The 17,850-nt window shown below is 37.7% G+C and overlaps 1 protein-coding gene across 3 annotated transcripts in view; it reads left to right on the forward strand.

Annotated features, from left to right (window-relative positions):
- The window catches only part of LOC107187605 (proton-coupled amino acid transporter 4), a 50,879-nt gene that overhangs the window by 17,086 nt on the left and 15,943 nt on the right, over window positions 1–17,850 (forward strand). The window contains exon 1 of one of the 3 annotated variants that reach the window (XM_015575738.1): window positions 15,567–15,922. The exons of the other annotated variants lie outside the window; for them this stretch is intronic. Within the exon in view, the coding sequence (XP_015431224.1) occupies window positions 15,845–15,922 (78 nt within the window). The 5' untranslated portion in view covers window positions 15,567–15,844. Of the gene's footprint in view, window positions 1–15,566; window positions 15,923–17,850 lie in introns of those variants that run through there. 3 annotated transcript variants of the gene reach the window in all.

Consider the following 17,850-nt stretch of genomic DNA (forward strand, 5'->3'; position numbering starts at 1 on the left):
ATGAAAAAGGAGATTCTTATGCAAAAAAAGTTGATAAATAACTAGAAAGGTGAAGTATTATCATACTAGATGGTGGCGATTAAAGTGCAAATTAAAGAAGGAAATAAACGTATTATGTATAGGGTAAACGCATTAATGAATGAGCATTTAATAGATTTTGTAATTATTAAAGTTGAATTTTATATGATAATAATATTAATAAATATTCTCCACATGAAAATTAGGTTTCTTAATATTTATACCTTTTTATAACGTATAGATTTTAATATGAGAAATTGGAAAAATGTAATGAATTAAATTCAAAAGAGAAAATACAGAGTTTTCATTTACTGGTGTATCCATCCTAATACGACGTAAATAAATGGTGCAAAAAAGACAGAGCTTCTCGATAAACCTGATTTATCACTGTTATATCAATTATTGTTAAAGAAATTTCTACAATATTCAATCTAAATGTATTTTTACTTTTACCATATTTTTGGGGGATTAGTAAATATTTATTAGAATTACGACTGAGTTGTTCGGGGAAAGCCAGTCTTATGAAAATGATATCTGCAAGCCAATAATATATGATAAACACATGTACATAAAAATATGAATTTTAAACTATATTTTGACCGCCACCATGTCTATAATTACTATGTTGTGGATGTTCGTGCATTTATAATGATACCTGATCAGCAAAACATAGCTAAAGAAATACTGTAATAAAATTTACATAACACGTTCACTATCAGGGCAATTACCGGCATTCGATTTACTAGTTGGGCCATGATGACCACCAATATAACATCAAAGAAACGTTAATATGTATCTACATATATATATAAGCTTTAAGGTATCATCATTATCGTAACATAAGCGGCCAATCAAACCTGCCACCGACAACTGACCATCCTTTATACTTCTCCATTCTTTGTGGAAACCTCTGAAAGACACGAGTGAAAAACTTCTGAAATGATGTGATACATTAGTGATGAAAATTGTGAGTTTGGATAAACATTGGAAATGTTCTAGTCTAATGATGATATTCGACTCATTTTTCTACGACAAATCACCGTCAAACGATGACATTTAACTCATTTTTCTACCACTAGTTGAAAAAAAAAAACAAAAAAAAATGAAACAAATTGCCGTCGATAACTGACCACCGAGTAAATTCGCTTCATTCTTTTTGGAAACCTTTGAAGGATACGAACGTAACACTGCCCACATATACGTACATCCACGCGTCTTTCTGGTTATAGAGGGTGGAATATTGCATGAGCAGCGAGGGGTCGAGAGAGGGACACAGGCTACGTCCGATCCTCGATGGGGGAGGGTTCAGCGGTCTCGAACTAGCTGAAGTCACGCGAGTACGTCTGGAGTCCGTGAGTCAAGAAATGCTAGTGACGGCGACTTGTACACTCGCGAGCATATTCGGCTTCCGTTAGGGGAAAAACGGCGTAGGGGATGGGCCTACTACCACTTGGTAAAATTGTCAAGTACTCAAATTTGGCATAAATGTTAGTAACCCCCGAAACCAAATGGTAGGAGGCTCTTCCCCTACGTTGCAATTCCAATTAATACCTCAACATAGCGTCCAAATTATGATTTAAAAAGTGATAATATACTTTGTACGATAATTTTTTAATATTCCTGTTCAAAACTGCAAAATATAAGAAGGCTGTATTGGAATTAATCTTCACTTCTTTGTACATGTAGTAATTCCACTATGGTGAACCCCGTGACCAAAAACTCTTCCATACGAAACGAAACATTCCGCGATTATCTTTTTTAATTTATATCTCGAAGAAATATCTAAATTCTAAATATATTAAATTAAGAATTAAAACTGACGAAATGTGAGAAGACTATGTTGAATATAATAATATTCACTCGTCCGTATACTACAGAAGAAGTAAATTCACCATAGATCATCGGTGAATCCTGTAAACAGAGGCTCCCATGTATACGAAACGAAAAGTCCAGAAAAACGGAAAGTCTCGCGTGGATCGCTGATAATCGCGTTGACGCGAATGCACGCATGCATGCATGCTGCTGCACCGCTGCTTCCCGTGGGGCACGATGCAGTCGTAGAAACTGCTCGCCTCTGCCGGATTTATCTCGCGGTGAAATCAAATTAAAAAGGTCAATGCTAACCAGTTTACGGTCGCGTCTCTGCGCCTGTATACGGACTGGTCAATGTGTGTGCATGCAGTTCAGGAGCAAAAGCGGCGACAGCCACGAGGAGATCCACATGGGATTTGGTGAGCGCACGCGTATAGGTCCCGGTACCGATACAGTAAATCCTCGATGAATGTTCAAAGGCTCCTCGGCATTGACAATCAGAGGTCCGCAGGTATAACGCAGACTTTTTAATGAGGTTTAGCACAGTGATAGAGCTTAGAATTCTGAAGCCTATGATGTTTGTTTCAGGCACGTATGGCCATTAGTTTATGAAATATTTAACGTTCAGTACTGAGAAGCAGAAGTATTGTGTAAAAATGACTTACCAATTTCAAAGGTATTACATTACTAAACAACTTATTTGCTTCGAACGGTGGATAAACGTGAAAAACTTTTGAAAATTTAGAAACTGAGTAATTTCTTCACTTTCATGTCGTAATAAAAGATGCAAATGATCTAAGAAAATGTATTGTCATAGCATTTTAATCGTCGTTGTCAGAGATGGGCAAACTCATTATCTAGATAAAAAATTTCGAATAACGAATAAAAGATTTACAAAGTATTTCGTCATTTTTAATTGTTTAAACGTGGAAATTTCAATTTTTATAATAAAGTAATACTTCTTTATCAATGAATCGACATTTGTCGAACAATTATTTAATCTCGTTAACTGTTTAAAGCTGTGAACGACACCCTTATGACCTTTTGACTTGCTTCGTAGTTCTAGTGTTAAACTTTGAAGTTTTGATTTTTTTCCATTGTTCGAAACACTGGCGTCGCCGAAGGGTTAAGGCTTTGGTTTACGACTTCGTTGCGCATATCGGTTCCGGGACCTATACACGTTCACGCGTGGGGGTCTGAGCCGAGTAACGAACGACAGACCGTTCGATCGTCGGCACCGCGAGTTCACTGGTCTCCTAGAAGTAGAAGTCACGCGAATGTGTCTCGAGACCAGCCGTTCAGATATCCTTGTATCCCTGTGGCCACTTTATACGTATACCTAACTATATATATAAGGTGGCTCCATAAATATCGTTGATTCAACTGGCTGGCTGTTTTCTTGTTGCCAACTGAACCTACCACGATCGATACGCGCCACGCTCGCTACGTCGCCGATCATTCGGTGTTTGACCTTATCGTGTAATGGGATCAAACTCACCTCCGCGATTAGCTTTCGACGTGATGTTTCGTTAGAAGTTTAGTAAATACATGATATACAAAATTTTCTATTTAGGTTTCTGAGCAATTTTCAGCGAGAACTAAATAAATGAATGCAGCTTTCTTAAGTTTATTAGATATTATTTTATTTTGGTTCTTAATTCCATTGTTTGTTTGTTTTGTTTAAAATTTTATAATATTTCATTAAGAATAATACAAAATAGTGATTTATTTATGTAGGGACGGTTTGCCAATTGGGTAAGTCGCTTTACCCAGTACATACTGTGTTCCAAAATGCCCTGCATAAGGTTAAAAAACACTTATTTTTTGCTATTCTTAATTACGTTTTTTTTATAATAACCAAGTAGTAGTTGTGAAATTACAAATTTACGTAATTCGACAGACAAAACAAAAAAATTACTAAAAAATATCTTCATCGAGTTTTTTTTTAAACTGAGGCATATTGTTCGGTTTCACCTCACAAACAGTACAAGTCGGCGAATTTAAGTTGGAATTATGCTTGTAGCTTGCCTACTTTAATCGACGAGGAATTAAACTTTTACTAAAAAAATGGCAAAAAATCGTGGAAGGTCGTGAAACAAGTGTAATATCGATTCGATCGGTGTATTGACCGCATTAATCAAGGTGTAATACCTCTGTTTCAGCGAAATATTTCATGCATACCTGATCTTCGCACAAAAAATTGACCATGTAACGCCGATACTGGTTCAGATCGTTTTTAGACCACGACAAAAACCCGTGTTGTATCGGATAGCGTTTATTATTACCATGTTCTAGACACAATGGATCGTTGTATTCGCTAATGGAGCGGCGCCCGGTATCCTTGCCAGTGGAGCACCTATATGTGTACGCATTCACGCCATTTTTTTAAAGTAATTAAATCTACCTTACATGGGCGAAGTGCACGTAACAAACTCTGGATCGTAGATAAACCTTGATTGTTTCAAGATTATAGAAAATATTTGGAAAATGCTTAGAAACTGTACATGAAACGGAAATGTATAAATACATATTCGTATATACATAAAAAATATTTGCAAACACGGGTCTTTTATAGTAAATACATACGTATCTTGAACGGAACGAATAGCCTAGAATAATGAAAAATACATTATTTGAAAACTTGACATAGTTAAAATAGAGTAAAATAATTTCATTGATACAGTAAAACAATTTTCATAATTCATAAGTGCATGAAATTATTTTTTAAAAATGTGTGTGTAAATAGTCGTCGAATTATTTCTTCTTCTATAATAAAGGTGTTGTTTCAAATACTGAGACAAATATGGGTACAAGAGTCGACGTAGGTTTATGGAATGATCTAATATTTGCGAGAATATGCGTACGCGTTGTGTTTGTCTCACGTGAGAAACTGTTGGCCTGATGCCCATATTTGGAATAGTTGAAACGTACACAGATAAAGCGTATAGCGGAGCAGGTTTAACAGACCGCAAGGTAAACGTGCGAACAAATAACCCAGATTGCCGAGGACTTTTGCATTGATTACGCGGCGTAAATGAATTATTTTATTATTCGCAAACTGCTTGAAACTGCGAAGATATGATACATACATGCATGAGATATATATTAGAAGAGAAAGTAACTGTACTTCGTGTGCTGCATGTACAATTTTTAAATACTCTCTATTTTAATGTTCTGTATAATTTTTGCACTGGCCGTTAATTATTTTCACTGCAAATCTCTTCAATTTACATTTAATGTCATAATGGCTAGAAAATCACTAAGAAATCACTAGAAAATCATTTTTAAATGATTAGAAAATCATCATGAAATCAGTCGAAAACCACTAGAATCCAAATATTTGTTAGTTATAGATAGTGATGCAACTTTTAGGAGTCCTATAGATGAAGTTGCATACTGATCAACTAAAAATAAATAAAATAAATTTTAAATTTACTTGTAGAACTCTACTTGTTTTATCAAGAAACTCGTTACTATACTGCAACAGAATCTAAAATGAATACAAATGAATAGAAATAACTTGTAACTTGTAAAATATCACTAATAATGTTACTTCAATTATGCAAATTAGCTCTGGTACGTGCTCAATTTATTTTTTTCCGAAATATTCGCTTCGACGACGTGAAGAAACAGTAATGAGAATCGGGAACGAAATGTTATATTTTTAGGTAAAAAATAGGCTAAAAAGAAAACCCCGTTTTGGATTAAACAATCTTTGTCTCGTTGCATTCATTACGATTAGGCTGTTCTTGCACTTCGAATGATAGTCACAGAGAAGAGATAAAAGATTTATAGAAGTTACACGGGTACATACTGTATATCATACTTGGTCTGCTTGCGATTAGATAACTGCGTTTTACTATGACAGATAAGGCCCAATGTTATCGTTCACCTAAACACATGAAAGAGTCGTAAAACGACGGAGAGATACTTGTTCCATTTAGTTACATATTACCAATTCCACAACAATTTTTTCTAATGCATTTAGTATTCGCTCATCCGTACACAGAAAAGTACATTTTTTTTAAATATGATGAAAACGATACTTGTTTCAAAAATTTCTTAAATTATTGTTATCGAATCTATTATAAAGGAGTGTTATTGTTAACTGTAGACATATGCACGTGTTGCTTCAAATATTTTATAAAAAATACACAAATACTTTATACAGGGTATACATGATTAAGGAAACAATAACAGGGCTTATACAGTGGCGAATGAATGTTTCGGAGTAAAGGAAATCGATAAATACATGCATCATTGTACATGACAAATGTAAGGGCAAAAGTTTTTATTTTAGAATGACTAATGAAGTAATTGTTTACATATTAATATCGGAATTTTTGTACGGAAAATATCGAAATCGACAAATCGAATGTCACTTGTAAAACGGAAGCTATTACCTATGTACATCACGTGACTCGTTTTGTGGACTATTCAACGAGATCGTTTTACGCGGAAACGCTGCAGGGACGTGTACATAATTTCAAACAGCGTCGCGTTATTTCACGGTTTGCAGAAGCGGATCGTGTAGTTAGAAACGTTTTACAAACGATTCCGCGTATTTTATAAGCGCAAACGCTTCTACAACAGATGTATAAGAGTTGCATAATCATACTACAAAGTGCACGAGCGCTCGAGGTCGCGTACTGATGCAATGAACGACACGTGATATCGATTGCCAAAATATTCATTCAGTGAGAAAAGCAAATTCGATTTCTAATCTTCGCAGGAATGTTTCCTGAAAATTTTAAACCAATTTTTTGGTTGAAAAATGTCGATGCGCGAGGGCTTCGTTGTATTTTACAAATCTACACGAGGTGACAGTAATTGTTTAAATATGATTCAGATTATTAGCAGTGAGGTTGCAGTGTAAAGATAACAACATGCGTCTTTCTCCTAGATACAGGATGTCTCGCTTAACGTGAGCACTTTCAATAATTCACTTGTTTTTGAAGATAAAAAAAATGTGAGGGGACAACGTTATTTGGCTGGGAGGGGCAATTACTCTGATAAACAATTTTACTTAAGGACATATTTTTGGAATTTTCTAGGTCTTCAGGTTCTTTTTTGTTAAATGGAACTACATATTTTTATAATCGTGGCATAATAGTTGAAGTCTAGACCAATCCAATGACCTATGGTAGTCTGACCTTAATTTGACCTTGAGTACGAAAAATCCACAAATTTAAGGAAGTATATATATAGAAAAAATATTTTTTTTTTTAAATATTATTTTAGTTCACAGAATTTTATTTAGCAAACAGAAAAGACAGGGGGGGGTGACAGAAGCAGTCCAAATAACGGAGGTCACTCATTGCATTTTTTCAATATCTTGTACAAAAATTTTGTTACACAAAATCAAGAACCAATGATCATCATTTCAGGACTATTTAAACATTTTTTAGAATACTTTTTTTTTACAAATACTGCGTTTGCTCGCGATAAATAATGAACTAGTAGTCACAGTAGTATCGTTTTTCTAATGTTTGAAGAAGCGTTCAAGATATTGTCACTAAAGCGATAGAGTAGGCGTCTACCGTAGTGGACGAATACATTTAGGCCCACCCTGGCCCCTACCTATGTAGTTACGCCAATGCGTCGCACTCATCGAGACATTACTGTATTACGGCAGGTATCCTGGACATATCCGGCCGAGGCGGCAGTTCCAGACGAACACCACGCGACCAAATTAAGAAGGTCAATGCTGTTATACGGGGTTCATTGTGTATCCGCGTAATGCAGCCGGTAATTCAGGGGCAAAAAAGTTGCGATAGCGTCGCGCGACAGAGACGTCCCACGCGTGGTCCGCGAACGGGTGTTGTGTGTCCACGCATGCACGCACGCACCACGGGTCCCCGGGATGAGGATGTGACGTTGCTCTCAGATTTCTTAATTCGTTATTGCGCCAGCACCGGCTGATTCGTTCTCGCGTTAAAGTGCCGCGCTCGCTCGTGTGCATGCCGTGATGGGATGGCAAGAGGGGCGAGGAATTTCATTGAACGAACGCGCGCGCGAGGGCGCACAGTTCAGGGTCCATGGATCAAAAGGATGGCGAGAATCAGCAATCTTTGCCTGCGCGTGCAATTTCGTCCAATCGAGCGGCGACGCGTGATGAAGAGGTGTCCCAGTCGTTTCTGCTGATTTAAAGCATAGACGTATAATCAGTCGCGCTTCTAACATTGGTGTCACCCAGGGACTTAAACCGGTATGATTTTGATATCGGTATTATGCCATCAAAGCTATACCGAAACCGATATGTCACCGAAAACCGAAAAAATACCGGTATTTTTTTCGGTTTCTAAAAGGGTAGGGCTTATATAGGGTTATATAGGGTGAAGGTACAACCGAAAATACCGGTATAATACCTTTGTTGCCCCTCCGCTTCCCCTAGTGGAAGCCGTGATTGCTCGTGAATGTACACCCAATAAAAGTCTCCTACCACTTGGTAAATTTACTCCAGGTACTGAAAGTAATGTTAAATCGAATGTTAATTTGACATAAATTTCAGTAATTCCAAATACCAAGAGGTAGAAGCATCGTGGGAGGCCCTTCTCTTACGTCACTTTTTCCCCTAGTGGAAGCCGAGTTTGCTCGTGAGGGTACATACATACGTATGTTTGGACGCGTTCCTTGCGGAATGCGTCCCGCTCGTTGACTTCTGATCTTTAGTTTTTTTTTTATCAGGCTTCTCGTCGATCGACGCAAAAGCGGATCGTTTCTGTTTCTCGTGAGTCGCCCTCTAAACGATCGATTAGTTTGATTAACGGTCAGACGACCGATCGTGTTCTTTCTCACGATTATCAAGACACTTTACGGTTCGCAACGTAGTATTCGACACGTAGGTACTCATTTTTATTGTTACGTACTTTACAGAATGTGTTAGAAATTTTCTATTACCGTGGTGTCGGTGGAACGTGTTGATCAAACTATTTCGCACTGTACTTTTCATTGCACACTATACATCTTATACATATAATATATAATATATGCATATACACTGTGTTAATTTTAACTCGAGCACCTAAATTATTTCCGCTACTATTCAAAGTAAGAAAAAATGACTAAATAGGATGTAGGTACATGGTTTTAAGGCGTGCATCTGATGGTGATAGTAAAAAACATTTTATCACCATCCAATGCACGCCTTAATACTATTTATATCCTATTTAGTCATTTTTTCTTATTTTAAATAGTAGCGGAAATAACTTAGGTGCTCGAGTTAAAATTAACACCCTGTATACAATACATAATCTTTGTAGGTACATGATCAGTTTTCTATTTGAAAGGACTCTAGATTATTCCACTTTTTTCCCATAATATCAATTGGATGAAAATTACAGGTTCCAGTCGGAATCCGCCATAATTTTCGAACAGTCTGGCAGCAGTTTAGCTACATTCTTGCTGATAATTGTTCGACAGCCAATTAACCGTGTACGTTATAGATTCTACGCTCATTGCACTGTCAACACTCTGTGGGGCAGTGAATAAATTTCAGTAACTGTTATGATTGGATCGTGACTATGCTATTACCGCGAAATCGTTAGTGTGAATCAAAGCCTTTAGAATTGCATCCCTTTCACTGCACGCGGTTCGACTGCGTCTTAAGCCACGCCGCTGCCTCGGTTAATCAAAGATTTGTTTAACGCTCCACAATCTTAAATAAACGTCGCTGGACGTCCTGTCGGGCATTAATAAAACACGTTACACGCTGTCGTGGTTGATTTTTTATCCGACTTGTAATTCCTTGCTAAACGTGATCGTGAATTCTCGGCGTGGGGTTTCAATGTTTCGATGCAATTCAAAGTTAAATCGCGATCGGAATAAATTTGAAAATTAAGTGTTTGATGCAGAAGATAAAGGATAATATTTCAATTTACGTACATACTTTGCGGTCTAGTTTTGAAAGTACCGGTTATGAGAGGCAATCTTATTTTAGACCGATGTAAAGTGTGGTCTTTGAATACATGTATTTTTAATTCAGTTTATTTTTTCAAGTAACATAATGCATGAAGAATTCTGAATTGAAACTTCGGTATTTTGTTGTACGAATAAAGATTGCAATGAAAATATCGTGTAAATTGTTTGTGATGTTGAATAAACGATACTCTAGATCAGAAGTATTATAAATTACATGAGAAATTATGGTGGAATATTGTTAGTCAAAGAGAAACTGAAAGAAAATATTATTTCACTGGGGACTAAGTAATAAAGTAATTTGGTATAACCATACACATACAATTCGTGTAAAACGTATTCGTACAGTAAGTAGGTCCAATAAGACCTTTGTAGAATTTTGTTTATTAATAAATTTTTATAAGATAAAGGATTTTTTACATATTCCGAAGAACCTCTAAACTAAGTTCCATAATATGTAACAGAATAAAAGAAAACATTAACAAATAACTAAAATATTACTGATTATCATATAATAATTTATCATATCAGTGATTACTTTAAAATAATTTCACTCAGATACAGGCAAGTTTCCTTCACCCTAACCGCAAACGCTTCCGTGTTTAGTATTCGTAAAGTTCTGTGATCGTTTGCTGTCTACTAATTGTATGATTGCACGACATCAATAATGGATACAGTTGATCACAAAATGATCCGTGTACCGTAAATATTAATCGAGTCCTGCACGAAATGTCGGGATTAAATGCTATTTGGGAAGTGATTTGAAGAATAATAATGGTATTGATATCAATATACGACTTTATTGTACACGTAACTACAGCAATACAGAGTTCAAGAATATTAAGCAATATACAGACGATGAGCTATCATTATCGTCTATTTAGTAATACATTCATCGTTTATAAAACGGTAAATAAAACCAGTTGTTATTATTAGCAGCTTGCTTGACCCTCTACACTACCGCCACTGTAATGGTGGAGATTAATAATTTTTGTAAAAATCAAAGGGTGACAAGTTAACACTAGAACTACCGAGAATAAACGTATATTTATTTTCGTCAGGTCAATACTCACGACAACTTTTTCCACATATTCCAATTCTTCTATTTTAACCACTTTCTTCATTCCCATATTGTACCGGAAGTAGCGCAAGATCAGAGAGAATTTATTGTTGTGACATTTTGATCATCGTTATAACAGTGTAGTAATCAATCATTTTGACTCCTTTGATAGTTCTGGTGTCAAATGATTCCTGTGTAAGCTAGTAGAGAGGACGGGTAATACTTTTGTCAGCGGCTGTAGTTAAATAACACTATGGTCGCGCGTCGTGTCACATTATCTGGACTTAGACGGATGTATTTGTCTGCGCGTATTCTAATATTAACGATGAATTGACCGTGGTTTATTAGTCTTCAAGGCCTTGGTCACGTCGGACCCCTCTTTTGCATATGTATCTCGCGATTGTTCAATCGTTCCTCCTCCCCCCCCCTCCCCACTTCTCTCTTTCATAGACGTTCATTTAGCCAACAACCCCCTTCTGGATCAACATTTCGATGCTTCCCGTACGAGCGAGACTCGACCCAATGATCTCTCGCTTCCTGCACCGTAATACCCTCAACGATTTAGCGCGCGACTTTATGAACTCATTTAAATACATGATCTTGAATTGCTCGGCATATTTCCGCCGATTTAACGTGTGTCGTGGCTGAAATGCTAAACGCTGTCGAGCAATTTTGATGAATTTTTGGTTATTAGTGGTGTTTGATGAATGTAACACGATTATTAGGAAGTTTCGTGCGATGTTAGTTTAGAAGACAAGACACAATATAATTTGTAGTGTACAGGAAATGAATGTTAGCTTTAGTTTAAGTTTATTTCATTCAAGGATCGAGTAATTCGTTTCTGAATGGTATTTTATTTCAGTCAATTGTTCCAATTGAATTAACAGATGATTTTCAGTTGTATTCTATATACTACCGACATAAATTAAGAAACAGAGCAATTTATTAGGTATTTGGTAATATGTACAGTGGGTAAAAAAACAACTTAAAACAACTTTTATAAAAGTGGACCAAGTGATATACGAAAAAGAAATATATGAAGGGCTGAACACCTTTCCGCCTTGCCACGAATGCTCCGAAATGAACTCGAGTATGTCGCACTCATCGAATCATTACTACGCTTTCATGGTTACGCGAAAATGGCGGGATTCGTCGCACAGGAATGCATTCGAATCGAAACCGAACGCATTGCCGCCGCGTTAAAATGACGAATGACGGTCGTCGCTTTCGCCGAGGCGCCGGAACGAAAATAGCCGCGAAAATACATGCCACTGAAACCGCGAGGCTGCGCCGACGTAATCGAAACTGTGGATCACGGCGCGGCGCGCGAAAAGCCGCTAACCATCGATCTTTATGACATCGATAAACATTTTCAAGATACAGTCAGCAAAATAATAGCGAGGCTTCGACAGCTGCGACGACGACGATCCGAAAATACACTCCGTCCGAGCGTCGTTCTCGGAACGTTAACTCGTTAAATAATTACAGGACCGTGGATAGTTTTTAAAAATAGCACTGTCGTCTTCTCACGCGTGACCGCCGTAAACAACGAATTATCATATGTAGGTATATCGAGTTGTTTGTCCTGCTTTAACATTACAGAACAACATTATTTCTTAGAAGAAAAATGTGTCTAATTGATACAAGGGATGGATGAGGATTTAGCACCGAACTCAGACCTAATCCTATTTAAACTCATTCGTTGCACAGATTTTCTTATTTCCCATCGGGATTGAGAGTCATGTCGCCATTACTAATGGCGCCATCTATAGCAGCATCGTCCATCAATTGATCATAATAGGAAAGGTTTTAAACGACGTATAACCGATCGGTGACCGTTCTATCATAATTAATAAAATTGTGAATCGCTGATTAATCGTAGATAACATGGCAGCCAATCCGTCATAATTGAAAAAATGTTAGTTATATACTTGGAGTACCGTGACAACTCGTCGAGTCGCCGTGGGTTGTAGCCACGGTGGAAATGCTATTTCTGTATCAGCTCAGCATGAAGCATCTCGGAATACCTCGGAACTGCGGCATTCTCCGCACTCGATGAAAATAATTCTATAGACACTCGAAGCGCGATCACTTTCCACCGCAATGAAACGGAACGGAATCAATTTCAACTGTTTCCGTTTTACACGATCCTAAAACGGGGCCTCTCAGCTCTAACGTTTCTTATTTATCGTCAGAGTTCAGGCTGTCTGTGACTTTTATTGACAGATTGCATCAAGAAAAGTGTAATGATCTGTGGTATTAGTTAATCTTTCAGTGTAAATAATAATAATGATTCTGTTGCAAGTGTAATAAAATTTGTTTACTGCTTTGATTCACGCAACAATCGAAAGTAAGAGGGCAAGAATATAGTTCATATGACATTTTTTGAAAATTCAAAAGTAGAAGGAATTTACATACATTTACCTAAGAAAATAAATTCATAGTGTCAGAAATAATTAGTTTTGACAATGTCAGAATTTTAAATCCCAGAAAGACAGTAATAAAATTAATGTCTTGTGCTAAGAATATCCAATATCTTCAGCAGCGTTGCATAACTGTTTACGGCTTTTGCGTCGTATATATTTTTTTTCTGATATCGACTGGAATTCGGAAAAACATATCGGGGCACAGAATCTGTACACGTTACATTCTTCCGTCCGATAAAAAATATGCAACCGAACGGGGCGGTTTTACGGAACCAGTTATACTTAGAACGTTTCTATAGTGTGTCCGACTCGAAATAGAACGTGAGTAGGCTAAAGCACGATGTCTGACGCCGGACAACAAACGCGTCAAAATACCGTCGCGCGTCTCTGCCAATTAATTGTCTCTGTGAAATAAATCGTGAAAGACTGGCTACAATCATGAATCGTTGATTAGTTGTGCTCCTCGTGTCGTATATTACCTATACGTGGCACTAATTCCGCCTACAATTTCTATCTGCGACCTCTTAGGGCACGTCTCCACTTGAATCAGTTCTCAAACCAAATCTTGGATGGAACTTCTTAAGAACTCGGTCTCCGAAATAGACAGGTTCGAATTTCCACGTATGTTCATTAGTATATTATCTTAAAGCAAATTGTTTGTCGCTGGTACACCAACTTTAATCGACATACTTTATTTTCCTTAATGAGCAGGAAAACGGTTTTTTCTTTCTTTAATTCATTCAGGATTAAGGCGTTTTAAAATCAAAGTGAATTTAGATTAATCCAAATATGCCCACCCTCTTGACATAAGGAGACCTAACAGGCGCCTGTTTTATTGTTCTTCGAGTTGCACAGTTGAATAATAGGTGGCACCGCATACTAAAAATGACTAAAAAGCACATGCAACATTGAGATGAAATATTATGAAGAATATTAAATAATGGTATGAAGAAAAAAGGAAGTGTTGGGCGTATTAGGATTGACGAACCTTCTGAGATCCACGTTAAAATTATTCTACGGCTTGTATTTTGCCGCTGAAGGCATCTAATGAAAATGTGATCCCAAAATTGATCAATTTCAAAAGTACAAGATTCCAGTTAATTTTACTGATAAAACTTATTTCAAAATAACGTTTGCTTATTCTGTTACCTGCGGACAATAATCTTTTATTTTTCTTTTTATTTACCAATGCAAATTACACCTCCGTGCGTATTTCTCGCGAAGCAACCGATGTCAGATTGTTTCTGTTCGTCTGTATTTGTGGTTACACATCGGTATTGACATTCGAAAAATGGCTGAATTACCAGGTCCAAAAATATCTCCTTTCGTTCTCCTTCGATTCCAGTTCCTCCCAAGATTCAGTTCGAAGTTCCTTTCAAGCGTAGACGCACCTTCAGCTGTCTCTTCCCGTACCAAAATGACGGTCGAGTAAAACCGTGAAACTCCAACCGGTACTATTCCCTGATACCGTTTACACCAATGAACGCTCCACCAACAGAGGGCAAGATCACCGACGAGAGGCCCAAAACAGAAACAAAACCGTATCGTGCGAGACGAAAATATTCCATTTCGTTCGGAAACGACGCGTTCGAATTAGGATCCTCTAATTCGGCGAGCAAACGTCGCACGGTTAACGCCGCGACGCACACACACCGTCCATCTGTTCCGCGCGTCGCTTGGTTCAAACAGATCACCCCATTAAGCTTGGTTAGCGGTCAGATAGTCATCAGAGCAGCGGCAGGAGGCTCACGTGAGACGGGGCAGCCACGTCTATTTGCTCTTCCTATTTTCGTAGCCGTTTGGTATATAAAGAGAGCCCCGTCCTCGGGACATTGCCGAAAGATTTGGCAGGGATCCGCGGTTTTCTGCGCCGCGGCACTCGGGTGCCGTAGATAGACGCCGCTAGTGAAGAGGACCACGGGCATAGTTTACCCGGAGTAACCGTGCCGTGGTGGTGTGTACGGACGGGAAACCGTCGTGTCCGATTTTTCGTCTGGCGTCTTCGGCCGTCAGTGGACACCAGTTCGCGAATTTCCGTCTCGTAGAACCGTGTGACCCGAGTGGGGAGGTCTCAATATAGAACGGTTCGTGGTCTTCTTTTTCGGTTCGTTCCCCTGACCGTCCTCCACCACCGTTGGCGAAGCGGAGAAACTGATTCTTTTTTCATCGAGTTGACTTTGTGATGTTGACGTGACCGTATGTCGCCATTTTGATCGATGAATACATCCTTTGCCTGTTAGTGTCGTCGACCTTAAGGCCTACGTGGGATTCAACCGAACTACGGTGCCGGTCGATGATCGATATTTTCACGTTGCCGTGTTTTGAATCGTTCATCCACGTGCTACGAAGGTGCGCGCGGTGTGTCCCTCCCCGTTCAAGTGGTTTCCCTCGTGATCTATTTAGGCGAATAAACGACGCCGCTGGCAGCGAACTGGGACAACCTGAACGCGATTCCACCATTTGGCACCGATCGGGGATAAATAAAGCACGTGGCGAGCCGAGTGAAATTTGTGGTCGGAAAGGATTTCGTTGAAGAGAGGTGGAAAGGATTCGGAAGTGTGTGTTAGGCTCGGTGGGGAACGATAGGGGATGCGTTGGGGAGAAAGTGAACATGGGGAATACGGATAGTGTCCATGACGTGGAGATGAGCTCCCTGTCGACGATGGATAACGATCGACCTCACATTATGGTGCATACGGTGTTTCTATAAGATTTTTCATGTTTACGTTGTTTTACTGGGTGTTTATTGCATATATCGGCCATAGTAACGTACTACGAATTCTTGTACTGCGTAGCTACAGCGTAAAAGTGAAACTTGTTGCTTGATTTTTTAAGGACATCCACTTTCACGATTGTTTTCGAATATGTTAATATTCAAATTCTTACAAAAACGCGGTTGTTCCAGGTTTTACAATGTTAAAGGCATGTTCCATCATTTGTTTAATCCAATAGAAAGAAGCAACCGTTTCAAAGTCGGCGTGGTCAATTGGACTTCGTGTAACTATGATGGAATTCTCAACAAGTGTAACCATGGAAGGCTAAAAATTAAAAAAAAAAAAAAAAAAAAAAAAATGAATTCAACGGTCCGTAATAAGTCATAAATCTCTGAAACTGACTACAACTCGTATCAAGCTATCTCTATTCCCATTTAAAAATGTTTTTGGTAAAAATATTGGAAAAAAACTTCAAAACAAACGTAAAATGGAAATAATAATGAAAGGAGCATTGTACACTCTCATAACAAGCATTGAAATCACCGAGCTGCGTGCAGTATAAGAGTCGAGATTGTAGTTAGAAAGACTAATTCTAGGCTTTTCTTGACGGTTCTTTCGTTTTCACAAAAGCAAACGATTAAAATTCTACGTCAGGAAGAAAAAAGCAATCTTCCTACTTTTTACATTATTAGTGCACCGTTACTAGAGCGTAACTAGTTATTAGCCAGTAACTATACGTTATAAATCGTGTACGCTCACTTCATAAAGTATCATGTTCCACGGAAAGTTTTATCGTTTCTTAAATCACGAACTTTCATATAGAATATCGTACACGTGACCAGCGTTAGCAACGAATGGAATCTTTGTCTATCCTGTTTTAAGATAATTGCACTATTAAACATTAGAACTACCAACGTTGAGTACATACTAAACTAAACTCTATAATATATTGATATAGAGTAATGTAAAATGTACAATAAATTAACAATCAACATAAATTCTGATAAAAAAAAACACATTTATGATTTCAGTATTTGTAAAATAAAAATCCGTCATTTTTACGAGTTTGGGGGTTGTAGTGTCAAAATTCATCGATAATACAAAATATTTCATATTGAAGCAAATATTAGCACTGTTTTGCTACAATGATAGACCAAAATAAATTAAGCGTTTAAGGAAAATGATTTTAGATTGCAAGATTGGAAAACATTTTTCAGTGTGTATTAAATTATTTTTATGGTTAAAATTATTTACCTTGAAAAATTGCTTAACAAAATCACCGCTAGATGTTAAAACGACGGTTACCCTGACCGACAGAATGTAAACGAACGATAATTACTGTTTATTGAGAAACGCAAGAAATTTTATCAAGTTCCTAAACTCCAGCAGTCAGTGACGCCGTTCCATGCGATTTAGTGACCGACAACACTGGGTTAACAAAAATTCTGTTCGGTCGCGCGGGAATTGCGAAAGACCATCATTGACAAGTCGAACAGGTTGTAAAACCAGACCACGACGTATTGGTGTCTGGCTGGGCATAGGCGCCAGTAAATATGTAGTATATATGCGATAATGCACATACGCACTCGTGCTGCAACTGCTCGGACACACGAGACGATAGACTGCATATTTCAAGTAGACAGACTTAAACTCCCGTCTATGAATATTAGAACACCTGTTCCGACTGCAAAAAATATGATAGTTCAGAGAGATTAGGTACATACACGGTACAGTCTGTCCCATAAAACAGGGTAGGGGAAAGGTGTTTAAAAAAAAAATACAAATGCTCATTATTTAAATAAAAGTAAAGTAGTTTTTGTAAGTTAGTCTATCTATCTTATCATTGGCTTAAATAAAATTTAGCTACCTGATGAATTATATTTTTTATTCACATTTCTTTGAA

Source organism: Dufourea novaeangliae, unplaced genomic scaffold (assembly GCF_001272555.1).
Source record: "Dufourea novaeangliae isolate 0120121106 unplaced genomic scaffold, ASM127255v1 scaffold89, whole genome shotgun sequence".
In the NCBI taxonomy this organism is placed as follows: domain Eukaryota; kingdom Metazoa; phylum Arthropoda; class Insecta; order Hymenoptera; family Halictidae; genus Dufourea; species Dufourea novaeangliae.